General features: G+C 59.9%; 2 protein-coding genes across 3 annotated transcripts; both read right to left on the bottom strand.

Annotated features, from left to right (window-relative positions):
- Nucleotides 1–118: 118 nt before the first annotated feature.
- On the bottom strand, nt 119–5,861 carry LOC101542525 (cytochrome P450 4F3-like). Of its 2 annotated transcripts, XM_055127889.1 has the most exons (13): nt 5,785–5,861; nt 5,442–5,632; nt 4,857–5,001; nt 3,289–3,342; nt 3,078–3,205; nt 2,727–2,848; nt 2,079–2,349; nt 1,573–1,639; nt 1,356–1,485; nt 782–915; nt 648–712; nt 465–547; nt 119–338 (listed from the first exon to the last, which is right to left on the bottom strand). In XM_055127889.1, exons 2-13 carry the CDS (start codon nt 5,622–5,624, stop codon nt 164–166), a joined length of 1,557 nt encoding a protein of 518 aa, XP_054983864.1. In that variant the 5' UTR covers nt 5,625–5,632; nt 5,785–5,861; the 3' UTR covers nt 119–163. The 2 variants fall into 2 exon arrangements, with proteins under 2 accessions (XP_054983864.1, XP_054983865.1); XM_055127890.1 differs by having other exon boundaries at nt 782–872; nt 5,442–5,860.
- A 2,830-nt stretch (nt 5,862–8,691) lies between these two features.
- LOC101546491 (ultra-long-chain fatty acid omega-hydroxylase) lies at nt 8,692–19,139 on the bottom strand. The gene is made up of 13 exons (XM_004616676.2): nt 19,125–19,139; nt 17,154–17,376; nt 15,759–15,903; nt 13,234–13,287; nt 13,029–13,156; nt 12,809–12,930; nt 12,034–12,301; nt 11,880–11,946; nt 11,662–11,791; nt 10,191–10,324; nt 10,037–10,101; nt 9,766–9,848; nt 8,692–9,664 (listed from the first exon to the last, which is right to left on the bottom strand). The coding sequence occupies exons 2-13, from the start codon at nt 17,373–17,375 to the stop codon at nt 9,487–9,489; spliced, it is 1,596 nt and encodes a 531-aa protein (XP_004616733.1). The 5' UTR covers nt 17,376; nt 19,125–19,139; the 3' UTR covers nt 8,692–9,486.
- Nucleotides 19,140–21,307: the final 2,168 nt, after the last annotated feature.

The raw sequence follows: 21,307 nt of genomic DNA, 5'->3' as shown, positions 1-21,307 counted from the left end.
TCCATGAGAGCAGACGAAGCCCCCACTGGACTTTGGCGCACCATGGCCAGCACGAGGCTCAGAGCCCCGCTCCACCCCTCTGTCCCCTGGGTCCCTGCTGCTGGCCCAGAGCCGAAGGCAGGGGAGCACACAGCTTTATTCTCTCTCGGGTGTCCGCGCAGGGTCAGCGGGCCAGGTCCAGCGGCTCCAGCCGCAGCCACAGCCCGCCCTCGGCCCGCAGGATGAGCTCCGGCTTCCGGCGCGGCTCCTGCTCATCGGGCAGCACGCGGAACCGCAGCAGCGTCAGCGCCAGCACTACCTTCATCTCGGCCATGGCGAACGTCTGCCCGATGCAGTTCCTGCAGTTCACAGACAGGCTCATGCAGTGGGCGTCTGAGGACCCCCCACACCCCTTGCCCAAACACCCGGGGGGAGGGGGCGACACCAAGGGGCCTCGGCTGTCCCTGCCAGATGCACCAGCTCACCTGGGCCCCGCAGAGAAGGGGATGAAGGCCAGCGGTGACCTGTCCTTCATGTTCTCTGGCTGGAAGCGGAAGGGGTCGTACACCTGGGGGTGCAGAGAGGCTGCAACGGGTCCTTTCCTGGGGCACCCGATGCCCCCCAGGACAGTGGATGTGGAGGAGAGTGGGGCATGCAGGGAAAGGCACCTTGGGGTTCGGCCAGATGGATGGGTTGTGATGGATTCCGAAGATGCTGATGACAGAGTTGATCCCTGTGGGGGAGGGGCGTCAGCAAAGACCCCTAGGCAGGACCCGACACACCACCACCACCACCACAGCACCTTTGGGGATGACCCGGCCATCCGGGAGAGGCACGTCCTGGGAGCAGCAGCGAGAGATGACAGTGACGGGAGGGTGCAGGCGGAGACTTTCCTTGATGCACATGGTCAGGAAGGGCAGCGAGGCCAGGTCATCCCTGCGCACAGACTTACCTCACCCCTGCACAAACCCGCCTCACCCCTGCACAGACCCGCCTCACCCCTACACACAGACCAGCCCCACCCAGCCATAGACCAGCCTCACCCTGCAAAACCCACCTCACCCCTACACACAGACATGCCTCATCCCTACACAAAAACCTGCCTCACTCCTGCACAAACCTGAATCACTCCTAAACACAGAGCAGCCTCACCCCTGCACATAGACCAGCCTCACCCCTGAACATATCCACCTTACCCCTGCACACAGACCCGCCTCACCCAGACACAGAAATGCCTCACCCCTGCACACAGACTCGTCTTACTCAGGCACAGGCCTGCCTCATCCCTGCACAAGACCCACCTCACCGGGCACAGACCCATGTCACTGGGCACAGACCCGCCTCACCCACTGGGCCTGCTCCCCGGCCCGGCTCACCACTCCAGCTCCTGGGGCACCCGGCCCCGAAGCAGCGCCCCCACCTCCTGCCGGCAGCGCTCCTGGTGCTCCGGGTGCTTCGCCAGGTTGAACAGGACCCAGGACAGGCCGCTGGCCGTGGTGTCATGGCCTGGGGGCAGTGTCCGTGTCAGGCCAGGGAGGGCGGGAGCTGTAGGGTCTGCACCAGGGGGTAGGGGACAGGGTAGAGGGTGCTCACCCTCGAACATGAAGGTGTCAGCTTCGGCCCGGATGTCTTCGTCTGACAGCTGCTTCCCGTCCTCATCCTGGGGAGCCGCCACTGAGGTCACTGTGACCCAGGAGCCCACCCAGGGCCCCTCCCCGGCCCAGAGCTCCCGCTTGTGCAACCCAGTTTCCCCAGAAGGGAAAAGCGTTTACGGAGATGGGCAGAGACAGGGCACAGACCCTCCCCTGCGGAGACGTGCTGCTGTGAACTTGCGGCTGCGCCTCCCCCGCCAGAGCTCTGACACACCCCAGGGCATGCTCCCCGGCCCCCACCAGACAGCAGAGACAGACGCAGCCGTGCCGGGGCAGGATCAGGCTCCCACAGTGAGAGGAGTGCGGGGTACAGGCTGGGGGCCCGGATACAGACGGATGCTGGGCAGTGGGGGGGAGGTGCGGACACATCTGGCTCTGCCCAGGTGGCTCCTCCGCCGCCCCACTCGCCCTCCCGCTCCCCCACAGCGCCAGGCCCACCCAGCCCACCTGGGCCAGCAGAAGCACATCGATGAAGTCCAGCGTCTTGGCCTTGGCCTTGACCCTGAGGAAGTCGCGGGAGCCCTGGGCGAGGAGGGCCTGGCGCCGCTCATGGATGACGGCGTCTGTGAAAGCGTGCACCAGGCGGCAGGCTCGGCGGAAGCGCCGCCCGTCGGCCGTGAGGTGGTACAGCAGGTCCCAGTGCAGGTGGAGCTGCTGGAGCCGCTTGGTCACCAGCGCGCTGAGTTCCAGGATGGCGGCGATGTACTCGCTGGGCTTCCTGCACTCGGCCCAAAGGAGATCTGTCCGCAGCTCCCCGGCAGGACAGGGCACCGTGGGCCGGGCGTCCCCCTCGTCCCAACTCCATGTACCAAGACGGGGTCGGCCCTGCACCTCCCGATCACTCCTCCCTGCCTGCTGTGGGGTCCCCAGTCTCCCCTTGGTGGTCCCCTGGGCCTGGCCCCATGCCAGGCTCCTTCTAGAGCCCAGTGTCCAGCCTCTGCTCATCACTCAGGGGCCATGCCTCTCTGCTCTCCTCGGGGTAAAGTCTGGCTGTCTCTATGGATATAGGCCCTGCCTTTCCCTCCTCCCTGCCTCCAGCCCTCGCACTGAGCCCTCAGGAACCCTCCGGACTGTGCCGCCCACGTGATCACTCACTCCTGACAGTTGCTTTCGAAACTGAAGATGCACTTCTGCAGGCTGTCCAGCGTCATGAGGCTCACGTGCTCAAACATGTCCAGGTGGGAGCTGCCCTCTGACAGCAGGCGTGCCCACTTGGCCTGGAAGACAGGGGGCCAGGCTGGGACCAACACCCCCAACAGGAGCCCCAACCCACAGGGCCCTTTTGGGACACTGTCCTGGACATTGTCTGTGCGGCACGTGGCTACCCCACATAAGGATCTGGTGCCCAGAACAACCCCAGGACACCTGGGCCACCTCTGCAGGCAGGAACAGACCCAGGACCCGCACCCCAGCCCCCCTGCTCCCGCCCAGGCCTGAGGGGCGCACATGCATGGTGTCCGTGCTCTGGCCAAAGATCTTCACGTAGGCCTTCAGGATGTTGGAGTGGAAGGCGGGCATCAGCAGGCGGCGGTGCCGGCCCCACTTGTCCCCTGCACTCAGCAGCAGCCCATCCCCTGCAGGGGCAGAGTTGAGGAGAGGCTGGGAGCACCTTCCTGCACCCCCAAGGCGGCCCCCGGCCCTGAGCCCAGACACTCACCCAGCCAGGGTTTCAGGAAGCCGTAGAAGAGTATGTCCTTGGGGGCGACACTGGCTGGCATGGGACACAGACCATCAGAGCCCTGGTGGGCAGTAGGGAGGTCCTCACCCCACCCCTGTCTAACTGGACAGGGCCTGGGAGAGAAGGAGCAGGGAGGAGGGCCAAACCAGGCTGCAGCCCTGCACACAGAGCGTCTCTGCACAGCACAGCCCAACACAACTGCCACATGGCACAGAAAGGGCACACAGCCCAGCACAGCCCAGCCTGGCATGACATGGCCCACAGGCTTCTGCACGGCACGGCACCCATCCAGGCCTGACATGGCCAACATGGCAGCAACACAGCCCAGAGCGCTCCAGAACAGCGCGTGCTGCCCTCCCCAGTGGGAGCTAGCCCGGGGGTCTGGCCCTCACGTCAGACACAGCCCCACAGACACGAGCAGGTGTGGCATACCCTGGCCTCACACATGGGCTCTGACACGGCCTCAGCATGCGAAACAGACAGGCCCAGGGCAGAGGGAGGGCAACAGATGCCTGCGTGTCCATACAGAAGGTCAGGGCTCCTGCGAGAGTGGCCCCCACGGAGACTCACCTCTGCGCCCCCAGAAGCCCTGCAGGTCCCATGACCTTGGGAAATCAATGACCTTGGAAAGTCACGGTGCTTCCTGCACCCGTTTCCCCTGTCCAGCGAATGTCCATCTACCTAGGATGCTGGCAGGTGGACATTTGTGGGCTCTGCCCGTCCAGTACCCACTCCCGTCACTCTAGCCCTCCCTGCTCAGGCTAAGTGGACTCTGCCACACCCCCCACCCTACTCTGGACAGACACTGACCCTCAGACCTCAGATCCAACCGCCTCCTGCAGGGGTCGAAACAATAGGATAGCAGAGAGGGCATCTGCCCTGCATAACGCAGACCCGGGTTCTACTCCTGCCAACCCACATGGACCCTCTGAGCCCACCAGGAGTGATCCCTGAGCACAGAGCCATGGAGCACTGTTGGGTATGCCCCCCACCAAAAAAAAATCTGTTTACTGCCTCCCCTGCCCCTCACTCTCTTCATCTGTCTCTTGAGATAATAGATACATAATTAATGGATAGATGATATATAGACAATAGAAAGTAATAAGGAGTTAGATGGGTGGGAGTGGATGGGACATAAGGAGGGGGATGGTGGGTGGGTGGAGAGTTAGATAATAGATAAATAGTTGGGAATTGTTTGTCTACTCAGGCCTACAGCTTCCCTGAGCGTTTACTGTTCTGTGGATGAGCTTCTAGGACCCACCTCTCAGTGTGGGAGTGAAGAAGCCATCACAGAGGAAAGGTCCCTAGTGACACTGAGACTGGATTCAGCCATGCCTGAAGGCAACCGTCCTAGATTCCCTTTCTCTACTCAGATCTCACGATGTCCTGTGTCTACCACGCTGTGAGTTCACCAGACAAAGCTGAGAGAGCCCGGAATCCCCATCAGCAGGCGGGGAAGCCCCTTCCCTCACTCAGCCTGATCTAGCCATGATGGAAGGGGCTGGGTATGGGGGTGGGTGGGTGCTGAGATCTTCCTGAGGAGATACCTGGGGCCTGGAGCAAGGGGGCCACAAACTTGGGGTGCACGAGCCGCAGGACAGGATGCAAGGGCCCCATCCACCAGAGGTGCAGGTCTTGGAAAGAGTGTCCCAGCTCTTCCAACAGCCTCAGGCCCTCTTCGTTGCTCTTCACCTGTGACAGGCAAGTGAGGCCAGGGCTGGCAGGGCCATCCACAGTCCCCTTCTAGTGAGAGGCCTGCTCGGACACCCCACACAGCCTGACGAAACCTGGGGAGTAAGAGGCGGTGCTCCTCGCTGAGAACTGTGGGGCATTAGCCCTGGATGGAGCCGGGCATGGGCAGGGGTGGCCACGGCAGGCAGAGGAGGAGCATGGCCACAGACACCCTTCCTGTTGCCCCGGGCTGGCAGAGAGTATCTGGGACCTTCCAGATAAGCTCCAGACACCCTGTCGTGTTGGGGTCTGGTTTGTGAGGGTGGACGTGAACAGAGGGAGTTGATAAAGGGACTTGATGGCTTATCCACTCGACCAAGGACTCTTCAGACCCTGACCCCTGGCCCCTTCCCTGCCGCAGGTCCTCACGCCCCCAACACCCGGCCCCTGGCTGCACTCACCAGGCCCATGTGCCCCCAGAACCAGCTCCGCCTGGGGGGCTGCGGGAAGCAGCGCAGATGCCAGCACAGGTCCCAGAAGGCCCAGGCCCAGGCCAGGACACGGGCCAGCAGCCAGGCAGCCCCAGTCAGCAGCAGCAGCGGCCACAGGGCCGGGCCCAGCCAGGTCAGGCTCGCCGGCAGCATCGTGCAGGCTGGGGGATGATGAACGCAGAGGGGAGGGGGGTGGAGGCCGGGGCTCAGGCGGGGTGAGGCGGCAGGGGCTTGGGAACTGCAGAGGAACCAGAACCAGAACAGAGCTGCGAAGAGATGCAGCCCCAGCACGGGCGAGAGGGAGCGTGTTTACCAGAGAGCCGGCGGTGCTCCCTGGAGCCGGCCAGGCCTGCGCGCAGCAACTCCAGTTCCTTCTCCAGAGACTCCTGGTCCCGCCTCCTCCAGGCCGCCGACCTCAGAGCTCCAGCCAATCCCAGGGGTCCGGAAGCTGTGCCCCACCTGGCAGCCGCCCAGGCCAGCCAGGAACTGGGAGTAAGTTCAGCTGCAGGCGTGGGTGCCCAGAGTCCAGCCCTGCCACGGCCCTGGCTCTCCGCCTGATTCACGGCCTCCCTGACCGGGCAGAGCCCACGCGACCCAGCCAACCTTGCTCAGACCCTCTTGCAATGACCAGGAGGGCCAGGGAGCCCCGGCGTGGCACAGCCTGGCAGGTGCCCAGGGCGGGGTGAAGGAGCAGGAATCAAGGTGCCCAGAACTACTACCCCCAGGCACCTGGACGCTCCAACTGCCATCCCTGCCTCCCCGCCCTCCCCAGCAGAGCAGGAGCTGGGTGGACAGAACGGAGCCCACGGTATCTTGGAGTCTGCTGTCCAGCACCCACCTCTCTCAGGGGGGAGGAGGTGCTGGGCCAGCAGCCAGGCAGCCCCAGTCAGCAGCAGCAGCAGCCACAGGGCCGGGCTCAGAGAGGGCAGGTGAGAGCCACAGAGCAGAGCCGTGGCCCTGAACAGGAGGAAAGACTAGGAGATGCTCACATACACACTCATACACACACACTCACACACTCACACTCACAGACCATAAACACAGACCACACACACACTCACCCTCACTGACCATACATACACACTGACCTCACACACACTCACACACCATACATACACTGACCACACACATACTGACCACACACAATGACCACACACACACGCACAGACCACACACACACAGACCACACATACACATACACACACTGGCCACACAAACATTCACAGACCACATACATACTCACAGACCACACACTCACACACATTCACACACATACTCAGAGACCACACATGCACACTCACATACTCACAGACCACAAACACTCACAGACCACACACACACTCACTGACCACATACATACTCACAGACCACACACTCACGCACATTCACACACATACTCAGAGACCACACATGCACACTCACATACTCACAGACCACAAACACTCACAGACCACACACACACTCACTGACCACACACATACTCACACACCACACACTCACAGATCACACACACTGACCTCACACACACTGACCACACACACACTGACCATACACAATGACCACACACACACACAGACCACACACATACACACACTGACCACACACACACACACACTGGCCACACATACACTCACAGACCACACACACACTGATCACACACACTCACAGACCACACACATACTCAGATTACACACACTGACCACACACACACACTGACCATACACACTGACCACACACACTCACACACACAGACCACACACATACACACACTGACCACACACACACTGGCAACACACTCACAGACCACACACACACTGATTGCACACATTCACAGACCACACACTCAGAGAACACACCACACTCACAGACCACTCACACACTCACAGGCCACACGCACACACATGTCCCACACATGGGTGCATGCATATACAACTCACACACGCAAGCACACAAGCTCACGAAATTACACAGGCATGCCCACTGACATGCACGCACACACAGCCACACAAACATATGTACAAGATGTGCCCAGAATCATGCTCATTTGGCTGCACACAGATGCGCTCATATGTTTCCTCTGTGCATGCAGACACCACACTTATGTACGTATGTACATGCAGCCGTGCATGGTGACAATCGCACAGACACAATCTGATACGCACAGTTGCATGCACACACCAGCTCACACAGGTTCAACTGCAGACTTGAGAGCCTGTCGTTCTCCAAAATGCCGGCAGAGGGAGTCGCCGACTCACACAGGAGGCAAGCAGCATGTGACCACGAGGTAGGGGCTGGGTGACTGAGCTAGGCGCGCTGGAGCACTGGGAGCAGAGTCCCATCGGAATCCCAGCCTCCCTGCCTTTCTCCCAAATTCATGCAGGCTCCTCCCTGGGAAGCCAGAGTGGTTTGCAAACATGTTGATCCTGCAAAATCTTCCCTGGGCAGGACCCAGGCACAGGCCCACACCAAGGCCTCCAGGGCCCCGTGTCACCTCCAGACCAAGTGCGTTTCCTGGTGGGGGCCATGACTGACCAGGCGAACCTTGGGAGCCTGCGCTCCATCAGCGATCTGCCTTACGCTGAACCCAGGTAATGCTGAGCACTGTCTTGGTGTCCCTATCTCTCTGGCAGGTTTGTCCTTGGCACAAAGGCCCAAATCCAGCCCAGCTCACACAGATGAGCTAGCAAGGTTTGCTGAATTATAGGGCTATTGGCTAGTTTGTTTTTGCATCACCTCTATCAGCATCTCCATCTAGTAACACACACAAAATCTCAGGGGGCCCAGAGAGACAGACACACACACTCCTAACACACACACACACACACACACACATGCACACACGCTTGCACACGCACATGTGTGGGGTCAACCTCACCAGCCCCCATGACTGCTCCTGTCCAGAGGAATCTGGGCCAGACCCAGCCCCTCTGACACTTCCTGTCCCTCTGCCCACACCCTCCCGCTCAGCCCCACCTCCCACCTCCCCAGCAGGTCCTGCAGGTGCTCTCCCTCAGAGCACTGGCCATGTGTGGCAGGAGCACAGGACATGATTTCTTCACACCTACATCCTGTCCAGCCCAGGGCAGGGACCGGTCATCCCACTGCCCCACCCAAGACCTGCAGCACTTAACAGGACAGTGTGCATTGCTCGCTTTTATTTTACAAAAATCAGGACAGTCCCAAGGGCCTCAGAGCAAGGGAGGTAGGAAGGGCCATTGCAGTCCAGGTGGGCTGTGCAGGGAAAGGGGCTCCGGAGAGTGAAGTCCGGACCTCAGCTCCTAGTCCACAGTAAGAAAGCCAGCAGGGCCATCTCGCATGGTAGGTCTGTTTCCTCGACGGTTCAGTGGCCCATCTTGCCTCTGAAGTCCTGGACACCGGTCATGTCTCTGGTTCGGAGGCCGTGGTGGTGACCTGGAAGCCGGCCTGCACTCTGGAGCGTGAGCTGTGTCCTGGGGCCCTGGCCTCCACCACAGGGGCTCCACAGAGCCTGGCCCCTTAAGCAAGAAGGCAGGAAGGGCACTAGGGAGGCAGAACCTGCCTCCAGGGGTGAGGCCAGCACCATTGGGCTGTCTAGTAAAAGAGTCCAGTCCTTCAGGAGCAGAGCTCAAGCTTGGCAAGGCATGACTTCCCAGGATCTTTGGGGTGAACCCTGTGGCCTGGTCTCCATGGACTCAGCCTGAGTGCAGTGGGCGGGGCCTTGCGCCAAGAGCGGGACTTGTGCCGTGGGTGGGGCCTCCTTCCATGGGCGTGGTCTGGGCCTGTGGGCGGGACCTTGCACCATGAGTTGGCCTTCGTGCCATGGGCACGGCCTTGCACTATGGGAGGGTCTTTATTGGAGGCCTTTCGCCACCCAGAGTTCCTAGCACGGCGGGCAGGCGGGGCCTTGGTGTGGGCGGGGACCTTGGTTTGGGCGTGGCCTTGCGCCGTGAGCAGGGCCTGGACCTGGTCTCTCTTATGGGCGTGGTTTTGTGTGGGCGGGGCCTGCCCCTGGTCCGCAGGTGCAGCCACCGAGCTCTCAGGCCCGCGCAGGCAGCGGCTCCACGTTGAGCCAAATGCCGTCCTCCGTGCGCAGGATCAGCTCAGGCTTCCGCCGCACCTTCCGCGTCCGGTCCACGCTCAGACGGAAGCGCAGCAGGGTCAGTGCCACAGCGACACGCATTTCAGCCAGGGCAAAGCTCTGTCCGATGCAGTTCCTGCAAGGGCGGGCGTCGTGAGCTGCGGGACCCGCAGGGCCTCACTCCCGGGGCTGCACGCCCTGCTTCTCCTGCCGCATGCCCCCGGATGCAGGAGTTACCTGGGCCCTGCCGAGAAGGGCACGTAGGCCAGCGGCGAGCGCTGCTGCGGGGTGTCTGGGTCAAAGCGGTATGGGTTGAACACCTGGGCAGAGGCAGCTGCGGTGAGTTCAGCAGGACAGGGAACGGCAGTGGGAAGTGGTCACCACCCCTTCACACACACACAGGGCCTCTCTGCTAGTGCTTCCTGTCCCCAGCTGGCTTGTCTCTGCCTTGCAGGGGGTGGGGGGGGCTTGACCCACTGTCCCTTCCTCGGCTGGGCCGAAACCTCACCTTGGAATCGGGCCACACTTTGGGGTTGTGGTGGGTCCCGTAGATGCTGACCAGGCAGATGATGCCTGTGAGGAGGGGAGGGGAGAGTCAGGGCAGAGTCTGGAGACTCCTTCGGTGCCCTGGGATAGAACCAGCTGCACAGAACCAGCTGCACCTTTGGGGATGATGCGGCCGTCCGGGAGCCGGATGTCCTGGGTGCAGCGGCGCGAGACCAGCGTGACAGGCGGGAACTGGCGCAGGCTCTCCTTGATGCACATGGTGGTGAAGGGCAGCCGAGTCAGGTCGTCCCTGCAGGTGGGCGACAGAGTGCAGGCTCAGCCCTCAGACTACAGGTTTGCATACGTGTGCTCCTCTGCATGGACACAGGTGTGTGCCTGTACATCCATGCACAGATGTTCTACACCCACATATACATGTCTGAAAACACATGCCCGTGTGCATGTGCAGGTGTTTGCATGCAGCCTCCATGGGAACTGCAGAGCTGCACCATTCACCCTAGTCTGTCCCATCACGGTGCGTCCATGAAGGCCAGTGGACAGCAGGGCATGGACCCATAGATACACATGTGTGAGCTGTATAGTTACACATGTGTGGGCTGTGTAGTTACAAAAGTGTGGGCTGAGTAGTCACATAAGTATGGCTGTGCATTACACATAGTTACACATATCCAGTAACAGTATGTAGTTACATGTGTATGGGCTGTGTAGATACATGCATGTGGGCTATGTAGATACATGTGTGTGGGCTGTATAGATACACATGTATGGGCCGGGTAGGTAATGTCTATGGCCTATGTAGTTACACATGTGTGGGCTCATAGATACACATGTGTGGGCTGCATAGATTCATATATGTGGACTCTGTAGATACATGTGTAAGCTATGTAGATATACATGTGTGGGCTGTATAGTTACATTTATGTGGGCTGTGTAGTCGCACATATGGGCCATGTAGTTACTCCATGTGGGCCATATAGATAATGCATGTGTGCTGTGTAGTTTCATGTGTGGTCTGTGTCTATAATGTGTGTGAGCTGTGTAGTCACCTATGTGGGCTTTATAGTTACATATGTGTGGGCTGTGTAGTTAATGTGCATGAACTGTGTAGTCATGAATGTGGGCTTTATAGTAACACATGTGCGCTGTGTAGTTACACACGTGTGGGCTGTGTAGTCATGCGTGTATGGGCCGTGTAGCCACACATGTTAACCACCCTGGGCAACAGCCCTTTAGAACCAGTACTCCCCCAACCCCCTCGCCGAACTCTTTTTTTTTTCTTTGGCTTTTTGGGTCACACCCGGCGATGCTCAGGGGTTACTCCTGGCTCTACACTCAGGAATTACTCCTGGCTGTGCTGGGGGGACCATAAGGGATGCTGGGAATCAAACCCGGGTCGGCCGCATGCAAGGCAAACGCCTTCCCCGCTGTCCTAGTCCCGGCTCCTAGCCAAGCTCTTTCCTCCATGGGAGTCAGAGCCCAGCACTGGCCCTGGGTCAAAGCTCATGAGGCGGCCAGGGGCTTCTTCAGCAGCAGTGGCGAGAGAGAGGGACCATGGCATCTGCCCACCCAAGACTTGGGAGCCGCGTATGGTCAGGCAGTCGGGCCCACGCCCTGGCCCCCACTCACCATTCCAGCTCCTCCTGCTCCCGGCCCTTCATGATGTCCTGGATCTCCTCCCGGCACTTCTCTTGGTACTCTGGGTGCTTGGCCAAGTTGAACAGCACCCATGAGAGGCCACTGGATGTGGTGTCATGACCTGCAAGCACAGAGTAGCCCCTGGGCCGTTGACAGAGGGCACCAACCCCAGGGCCCTGGCCCCTGCCCCCTGCTTGCCAGGTGCTCACCCTCGAACATGAAGGTGTCGGCCTCCGCCCTGATGTCCTCGTCGGACAGCTCCTTCCCATCCTCATCCTGTGGGAGGCAGTGGGCCATGCTCAGACCTCCCAGCGGGTCAAGGGCACCCCACAGTCTCCCCTCTGGGACCTGCTATGGCCTCACCCTGGCCAGCAGCAGCACATCAATGAAGTCCAGGGTCTTTCCCTGCTTGGCCTGCAGCCAGGCCTCAGCACCCTGGACATGCAGTGCGCGGCGCCGCTCCTGGATGACCTCGGTGGTGAAGTGGTGCACTGTGTCGCAGGCCTCACGGAAGCGGCGCCCGTCAGCCGTGCGGTAGTAGATGAAGTCCAGGTACTGATGGAGGCGGTACTGCCGCCGCACGGCCAGGGAGCTCAGCTCAATGATAGCCGAGATGTAGTCACTCTGCTTCCTGCCGAGGGCTGGTATTGAGCAGGGACGGGAGGCCCGCCAATAGCCCAGGCCCCACACCACTGGAGTATGCTATGACGCATCCCTGTGATGTTCAGCCACGCCCTCTCTGGACCCAGACCATCCCGCTGTCCTGTCCAGCCATGCCCAGCAAGCCTTGCAGGCCAATCCCCAACCCCCCCCCCCCAACGGCTCCACGCCGGTTCCCATCCCTCGTGCCCCAGCACCCTGCCCACACCTCCTCCCGGCAGGTGAACACTCACGTCCCTGCCGCGAGTTTTGCCCACTCTGGGTCACAGACACAAGGGCACCCGCCACCACCCAGCACTGGCAGAGAGGTGCAGCCTCAGGAATTCCACGCGCTCACCCACTGCCACCATCCACCCCACATGCCGGTCCAGCACACACGTCTGAGGTCCCTTCCACCAGAGCCCACCAGGAGAACATGAGGTTTCGCCCAGCAGCTCCCTCCCCCCCAGCCCTCTGCCTCCCCTGGGGGCACACGCACTCCTGGCAGTCACTGTTGTAGCTGAATACGCATTTCTGCAGACTGTCCAGGGTCATGAGGCTCACGTGCTCGAACATGTCCAGAGAGGCCACTGAGCCCCCCACCAGGCGCTGCCACTTGGCCTGGGAGAGAGAATGGCGGTGGGCCAGTCTGTGGCCATGGGCAGGCCCCCAGGACCCACCGCATCCCTCCTGGCACCCGCCCGCTGCAGCTCACGCACGTGCATGGTGTCGCTGCACTGGTTGAAGATCTTCATGTAGGGCTTCAGGATGTCAAAGTGGAAGGCAGGCGTCAGCAGGCGGCGGTGCCGACTCCACTTGTCCCCCTTACTCAACAGCAGCCCGTCCCCTGGAGCCCAAAGGCTGCGGTCAGGGAGCCCCCAGCCAGGCCCCCTCTCGCCCGAAGCCTGCCTGTCCCTCACTCACCCAGCCAAGGCTTCAGGAACCCATAGAAGAGGTCATCCTTGGGGGCAATGGCCGCTGCAGAGAGACGGAGAAACGATGGAGAAAGCACAGCTCAGTCCCAGGCCCTGCGTGGGGGCCCCGGCTGCTGTGTGGACACAACCCTGCTCCAAAGAGGCTTCCTAGTGGCCCGCTGCCAGGATCCCCCTCCCCCTCAGGCCCTCCCCAGGGCTCCCCCTGCCCTGCTAAAACTGTCCCAGCTCATCCCCATTCTACCTCGCCCACCTCTTCCTTCCACATTTGCCCCAGGTGCTCCACCCCGCCTCCAAATCATGCCCAGTCTGTACGCCCACCCCAAGTGACCCTCACTCTCACCTCTGTAGCATAGGTGGTGCAAGACACCTCCTCTCCCCTCTCCAGGACGGCCCTGCCACTGCCCCCAGGTCAGGTGGGCCTTCCTGCTCTCACACTCACAGCCTCGAGCACCAGCCCTTTCCCCAAGTCCTGAGCGGTCAGGGACCCTTTCCTGTACCCCAACTCCTGCACACTCATTGCTGCCATCCCACAGATCTGCCCCCAGGCGGCTCTCAGGCACAAATTCTCTCCAACACACCACATTCTTCCACCACTGTTTGTCTACTAGCCCCCTTTCAAACACTGGAGTCGATCACCAACCAGTCAAAAGGAGGCACTATAATGGTTGTGGATGTATTGGCACTAAATAAGTTTTATTGAGTAAATGAAAAAACCTATGAAGGGCTATGTGGTGGGAAAATGATGGAGAATGGATGGTGCATGGATGGATGGGTGGGTAGAGGAATGGATGGGTGGGGTAATGGATGGATGGATGGATGAGTAGATAGATGGGTGGATGGGTGAATGGATGGATGGATTGATGAGTAGATGGATGGGTGGGTAGAGGAATGGATGGGTGGGTGAATGGATGGATAGATGGGTGGGTAGGTGGATGGGAGGGTGGGTGCATTGGTGGGTAGTGGATGAAGAGATATTTACTGACGGATGAATAGATCATTACATGGATGCATAGATGGGTGGCCGGATAGACGGGTGAATAGATGGATGGATGGATGGATGGATGGATGGATGGATGGATGGATGGATGAAGGATAAATAAATGAGTGTGCTGATAGATGGATATATTGTTGCATGGATGCATAGGTGGGTGGATGGATGGATAAGTGGATGGAGGGGGGGTATGGATGGATGGATAATGGATAGATGAGAGGGTGAGTATGTTAACTCCCCTTCTATATGCTGAAAAATTTAGGACACAGTAATCAGGGGCCCTAGGAGGAAGTATGTGAAATTCAAGTAATGTCACTTTTACCCAAGACATGATTCAGACACCCACATACACTCCCCAGGAGTTGGTCAATCACTGGCACAGTCATCGTCCATTCATTCTCCCATTCCACACATCTCCCCTGCCCCTTTCTGCACCCATCCCATACAGAGCAATGCTGGGGACCCAGAGCAGGCTCAGCCGCACACCCCACTGGAGGAGCACTGGGTGGAGTGAGAAAGGGAAGCAGAGGCACGCCAGGTAATTATCAAGAAGGTAAAAGGTGTGTCCAGTACAAAGGGAGACAGAGAGTCATGCTGGAATCCAGGGCGGGCTTCTAGAGAGAAAAATGGAGATGTCTTCCTTTGGGCTCTCGACCACAGGCTTGACCTGCTGAGATCTTTAGGACACTCAGTGCTGCCCCACCCCCTCAGTGGCTCCCTCTGTCCCTAAGGAAAACACAGTTTTTCCATTCTGTGTATGTGTCTGGATCCAGCACCCAGTTGACCCCCACCTCATCATCTGCCTGCCCTCACACTTCATCATTCTGAACATCCCTCCCACCTGATTCTCCTAGCTTTCTCCCACATCTGTCCCTTTGCACAGCAGGGCCTTCCAGTCCAGCAAACTCCTATGCATCCTTCAAAACCCCTATTCACATCTCTGGGCAGCCTCCTCCAAAGGCACTGTCCCTATTCTTCCTTCCTCTACTGCCTTCCAGCAGATTCTGGGCTGTTCTTCCATGATTATCTCCATGAGTTGGGGTCAGGAAGAGAAGGACATAAGGTATGCAGAAGACGAGGTTCTGAGCCCACGAAGGGCCCATTAGAAAGTTGTCAGCCACTGGGACAGAGCCAGATCTGGGTCATGTTCTGGCAGGCCATTAACTGGTGGTGATAATTTGGGTAGGCATCCCTATGTCTCTCTCTTTCCTAATCTCTCAAAAAAAGATGAAAACAAGTGTGCCTGCCTGGTGGAATTCCTACATGAACTCAGCAAACCAGCGCTTGCCTAAGCCCTTGAAGTGCCGACTCACCTAAATGGTGCCTCCATGAACCACAAACCAATCCACTGCTGGACCTTCCTCCAATGGCTGTGCTGAGCCAGGTTCATTTTGGTAAACTCCTATTCAACCCTCAAAGCCCTATTCAAATAGCCCTTCTTCTGGATAGCCCAACTACGTAGAAACCCAGGTGGGATTAGAGAATGGCAGATTTCTTGTGGCTCGGAGGCCCAGTCTATCTACCTGAGGCCCCCAGCACAGGCTTGATGTAGTCAGGGTGGACCAGAACCAGCAGTGGCAGGACAGGCCCCATCCACACGAGAATCACATGATGCATGTTGTCCAGCACCTTCTTCTCATCCTGAAGGCCCGACTCATTGGGGAGATACTGCAAGGGACAAGGGAGAAGCATGTGAGATGCCCACCCAGACTCACTGTGAGAGCCAAGCATGCCCCGGCTCCTGCTTCTGTGTACATGTGTCTAGTTCCAGCACCCAGTTGACCCCCACCTCATCACCTGCCCGCCCTCACACTTCATCATTCTGAACATCCCTCCCACCTGATTCTCCTAGCTTTCTCCCACATCTGTCCCTTTGCACAGTAGGGCCTTCCAATCCAGCAAACTCCGTCTCACAGATGAGCACCAGCGAAGCATCTGGGCTCCCACCAGGCCTGAGTCAGAGCAAGTGACGGGGAAGCACCAAAAGGCCAATGGCTGCTGTTCCCTGCCTGCCTGACCCCAGCGTGTTGCTCAAAGTTCAGTCTCCATGCATCTCCAGTGGCTGGAGCTCACCCTGCACACAGGGCTCAGTTCCTGGACCCAGCACTGTCACCCACCACAGAACTGGAGTCCGAGCAGCTGCCCCTGGCCAGCAGGACAAAGGACGGTAGTGTCCAAAGAGTGAGTGCTCAGAGCCACCCTCGGCAGCCACGTGGAAAGCCATGTCCTCCCACCTGCCTGTGCCTCCCTGGACGTGGCACCAAGACTCGAGTGGAGCCAGGAACCTGGTGAGCTGCACCGTCCAGCTGCCATGCACCAGTGCCCAGTGGCAGCCGCCATGCATGAACGCACGATGGCAGCGTCCAGCCGGCACTCATGCATGACATGTGACAGCACTGTCCAGATGCCACACTCAGGTGTGACGGGGTTAAAAGCCAGGTCAGGGTTGCTGGTCCTCCCATTGCACGGACAGGGTGGGGCTCCCCCAGGTCTCCTGGTGCTCGCACAGGGTGGGGAGGGCTTTGGAAAATGCCCCAGGAATTGGGGTTCTCCCCTCTGGGCTAAGGTCACAGCAGAGAGGCCCTGCGGGAGGCAGAGCCTCCAGGGGGCGGGGGGCACTGGTGCAGGACAGGCCCCTGCTGTGTCAGCAAAGGCCGTGACCAGACAGGAGGCACCTGCCAGGATCTGGGGTGCGCATGGGCCGTGTACAACAGGTGGGGACGATTCAGCAGAACCTTGGACAATGGAGTGAGTCCTTGGACACCGCTGTGATCTCTGGTCCTCTCCCCGCAGGGTCTGTTCACGGCTCCAGCTCGGAATTGAGGCTGAGAAACCTGCAGCCCCTCCTCTGCCAAGCCCGCCCGCCGCCCAGCTGTCCTCACCCCTGCCCGGTGCCCCTCTCCTCTGCCCTCACACACCATGCCCAGGTGTCCCAGCAGCCAGTTTCTCCGGGGGGGCTGGGGGAAGCAGCGCAGCTGGCGACAAGTGCGGTAGAAGCCGAGGCCACGCTGCAGGAGCCGCAGCAGCTGGCGGAAGAGCAGGAAGAGCAGGCCGAGGAGCAGCGCGGACACAGCGCCCAGGCGGAAGGCCGTCCTCTCGAGGCCCAGGGCCCGCAGCAGCACTTCAGTGATGGGCAGCATCCTGGGGGGACATGGCAGTGGGCTCCCCAACTGCAGCTGGGCAGGGGACTGCCTGCCGGGCCTCAGTGCCCACCTCTGTGCCAGCCTTCCTCCCAGCTGCCTCCTGTGCCCGGCCCATGGCAGGCACCGTGTCCACTCTGACTTGGCCGGGGCACTCACCACGCAAGTGCTCCTCTATCTGCTTCCAGAATATTCCACCCTCCTGGGCGCCTCCTCCCTCCCAGCTACCTCCACTTTCTGCCCAGGAGGGGTCTTTTTCTGGTCAGCCCCTCTCCGTGGTGCCCACTCTGGACTCTGGGTCGTGGTGGGTGGGGAGGGGGTGATCACACCCGGAGGAGCTCAGGACTAACTCTTGGCTCTGCGTTCAGGGATCACTCCTGGCATAGCTTGGGGCCCCTCTGGAGTGCTGGGAATTGAACCTGGATCGGGTAAGTGCAAGGTAAATGTCTCATCTTCCCCTGTGCTCTCTCTCAGGCCCATGGTCTCCTGGGCCCTGACGGTGACAATACAGGCTCACACACTGCACACTTACACATACACAGGCTCACATGTATACTCACATGCTCACACATGCACACATGCTCACTCACACACACATATGCTCACTCTCACATATACGCATATACACACATGCCCACACACTCACATGCTCACACACACATTACACACATTCACACACATGCTCACATATACACACACTCACACATATTCACACATACATATGCTCACAGACACATGCTCACATATATATATGCTCACACATACACACACTCACACATTCTCACATAGGTTCACACATGTGCTCACATACACACACATATAAGTCACACACATTCACACACTCCCATCACACAGTTCTGCACTCACACATTCACAAACAAACCCATACTTGCCCACACACAGTTCAAACACACACATCCACACAGTTACACACATACTGCACACTCCCATTCTCTTCGCTGTGCCTCCTCCTCCAGGAAGCCGATCAGGCAGCAGCTCTGGCAGCAGCAGCCCGCCCACCTCTGGGGACTGGGAGGCAGCCCAAGGTGTCCTGGTCCACGCCCAGGGCGGCTGGTTAGTCAGGTTGACCCAGCCCCTCCTGACTGTCTTTCAGCTGTGTGGGCTCCCAGGAGGAATGTGGACAGGGGCCCTGCTCCCGGCCGGCCTAAGATGCACACAGGCCACGCCCCCTTGGAGCCCCCTGTCTTGCGACGGGCTCCCCCCACTCCCCAGTCCTGGTGCCAATGCACCCCCAGCATCTGAGTGAGGGAGGAGAAGGCTGTGACGGTTTCAAGGAAGCGCTTGGGCAGTGCCAGCTGGCAGTTTTGGCCCGAGACGGGCAGAAGCTTCCAGCCACCAGGCCCTGTTCCAGGTCCAGAGCCTCACCCATCGGTGCTCATGGGTCAGGGTGTCCGAGCAGGGTTCTGGACCACGCTGGGGCCTCCCGGAGCAGCGTCCTTCAGGTCCCTCTCCCATGAGGTGGGAGGCGCTCCTGGCCCGCAGCCTGGTACCTCTCCCCCAGCCTGGAGATGCGGGGAGCGGGGTAGACGTCCCGGGGTCTGTGTCTGCCCCAGAAGAGAAGGTGGCCCGACCGCCAGGCGCACGGTGCCACGGGGGCGCGAACCTGCGCAGACCCCGCCTGAGGGCCCCACAAGACAGCGCGACCCGCGAGCAGACCCCGAGCGCCCCGCAGACCCCGCGCGCCCCGAGACCCCGCGCGCCCCACAGACCCCGCGCGCCCGCGCTCACCCCGGAGTCGGTGCGGCTCTGCTCCCCGCGCTCTGCCCGCACCCAGCCGCCCTCGCTTTAACCCGGACCGGCGCGCCCCGCCCGCTCTCGCCCGCCTCTGGGCGGGACCGACGACGACGTGCGACCCAGAGGAGACCTAGAGGAGACCCAGCCTGACACTGGGAATGGACAGGCAGGCACTGGGGGGACCAGCCAGGATTCCCCAAAGACCCGACCCCCGGACGCCTGCTGGGGAAGCCTGGCCCAGATCCCGCTCAGCCAGTTCCCGAAGGCCCCTCCCTCCCCTGGGCCCCCAGGTGACCTGCAGCCTCCCAGGGTTCCCCTTGGAAACCAGCTCCCTCCCGCCCCCGGCAGCTCCCCACCCCCTCATCAGCCTCCCCACCCAGCACCTGCCACCCTGCCCCTGAACTGAGAGACGCAGGCAGCAGCTGGGGACTTCCCTGCATACTCCCCTACCCCCATTCCTGTGGCCACCCCAGAGGGAGCTCAAGGACCTTGCACAGACCAGACACCCCTAGGGGGTCACCAGAGGGGAGGGACCCTCCAGGCCATGGTGCAGCCCCTGGGGTCAGGCAGGAGCAGCAGCAAGCCTTGAATTCTTAGTTCCTGAGCCCCAAGAAAGGGAATCAGGGTTAGGGGACTCCTCCAGGTTTGACCATCCCAAAGCTCAGGCAGTGAAGTCCTGATGTCAGTCCTGGCCTGGGGGCAGCGGACACTGCAGCTAACTGGGAGCAGCCTTTGGTGTATGGGCAAGACGCATGCCATCCTAGGCACACTGCAGTGCCAGCTTCACCCTTGGACACACCAAGCCCTGCCTGAGGGTCCTGTACTGCCCCAGCACCACAGATGCTGCCAGGGTGACAGGAGTCCTGGCCCTGCCAGCTGAGCCTGCCACTGACTCCTGCCTACTTCAGAGTCAGCGGACACTTCTCTGTCTCCAGCTGGCAGGCCCCGCCTGGCCACTGAGGCCAGACTGTGTCCTGCAGGAGACTCTGGGGTCAGCTGGAGTGAGAGAGCCCATGCACCGCCCAGGCTGGGCACTGACGTCTGTCCGGGGCACTGGAATCAGGCGGAGAATTGGCACAGCATAGTCAGGCCCCAAAGGGCTCCGGGGGTCTGCATGGGCCTGCTTGTGTGCGTCCAGGGTCCACCACTGGCACCGACAAGTGAGAAAAATAAAGATCAGCCTCTCCTGGGTCAGAATTCAGAGAGGGGAGCAGGCTCCTCACAGCGGGGAGGGGATGTGGCCTAGGAGGACGCAGCAGCAGGGGGGGACCCACCATTGGAGGCTGATGGTCAGGCCCTAAACTGAAACCTGAAGAACAAGAACTAGCATTGAGTCACATTGTGCAGCTTAAATACATATAATTTCGTGTGTCAATTATGACTCAGTAAAACTGGGGAGCCGAATTCAGCTCGAATGAGGGAGTCAGTGAGGAAATACGCAGGTGAGTGTCCAGGGAATAAAGAATGCATGGATGAGTGAACGAATGAGGCTGAGTGAATGAGATTGTGAAGAACTGAATGAATGGATGTGTGAGGGAATGAGTGAATGGATGAATGTGTGGGTCAGTGAATGGGTGATGCACACCTCACAGACGTGCTCTGTGGGCCCCGTCACTTCAGCTGCTCCCGAGAACGGCCCGGTCTTCCATGCGGGCTGTTCCTATGTACAGATGAAATGTATATGTGTGTGTATATGTGTACGTATATGTGCATGTATATGTGCCTCCAGACCATGCCTCAGACCCGTGGTCCCACACATCTAATAACCAATTCTCAGGAAGAGTTTGTGGTGACCCAAGAGCAGGAAGATGGGCAGCGGGACGAGCACCGGGATTTCTGGGGCAGGCTATAGCACGCATGCCTCCAAACCCCCACAGCCCTCAAACCAAAGGCTACTGAGCCGTTTCGTGTGGTTTGAAGGGAAGCGTGTGGGGAGGCGGGTGCTGGAGGGCGGGTAGGTGAGTGCAGATGGTAGAGAGGGAAGAGAGGCTGAAATTTCAGAAGCCATCTCCCCGCCGCCCCACTGCCCCATCTCCCCCCAGGCTGAGCACTCAAGACGGAACTGGCTTCCCAGGGGGAACACGGACACGAAAGCCTCCCTTTCGGGTTAGAGCCCCACCTCCAGCACGGTGGGGGGCTGGGCTGTGAAGACAGAGATGATACAAATAATTCAAGCT

The sequence above is a fragment of the Sorex araneus genome, chromosome 2 (genome assembly GCF_027595985.1).
Source record: "Sorex araneus isolate mSorAra2 chromosome 2, mSorAra2.pri, whole genome shotgun sequence".
In the NCBI taxonomy this organism is placed as follows: domain Eukaryota; kingdom Metazoa; phylum Chordata; class Mammalia; order Eulipotyphla; family Soricidae; genus Sorex; species Sorex araneus.
Note: the sequence above shows the minus strand (reverse complement) of the source record. Positions and strands in the feature narration are given on the sequence as shown.

Excerpts from the sequence above, each read along its gene's own strand:
- LOC101542525 (XM_055127889.1), bottom strand. The coding sequence starts at position 5,624 with ATGCTGCCGGCGAGCCTGACCTGGCTGGGCCCGGCCCTGTGGCCGCTG. Across the intron at positions 2,849-3,077 it reads AGAGCACGGACACCATGCAT|GCCAAGTGGGCACGCCTGCT; the intron begins GTGCGCCCCTCA and ends CCTGTCTTCCAG. Across the intron at positions 1,486-1,572 it reads TGACACCTTCATGTTCGAGG|GCCATGACACCACGGCCAGC; the intron begins GTGAGCACCCTC and ends CACTGCCCCCAG.
- LOC101546491 (XM_004616676.2), bottom strand. The coding sequence starts at position 17,375 with ATGCTGCCCATCACTGAAGTGCTGCTGCGGGCCCTGGGCCTCGAGAGG. Across the intron at positions 10,102-10,190 it reads CGGCCGCATCATCCCCAAAG|GCATCATCTGCCTGGTCAGC; the intron begins GTGCAGCTGGTT and ends CCCTCCTCACAG. Across the intron at positions 9,849-10,036 it reads AAGTGTGGCCCGATTCCAAG|GTGTTCAACCCATACCGCTT; the intron begins GTGAGGTTTCGG and ends GCCTCTGCCCAG.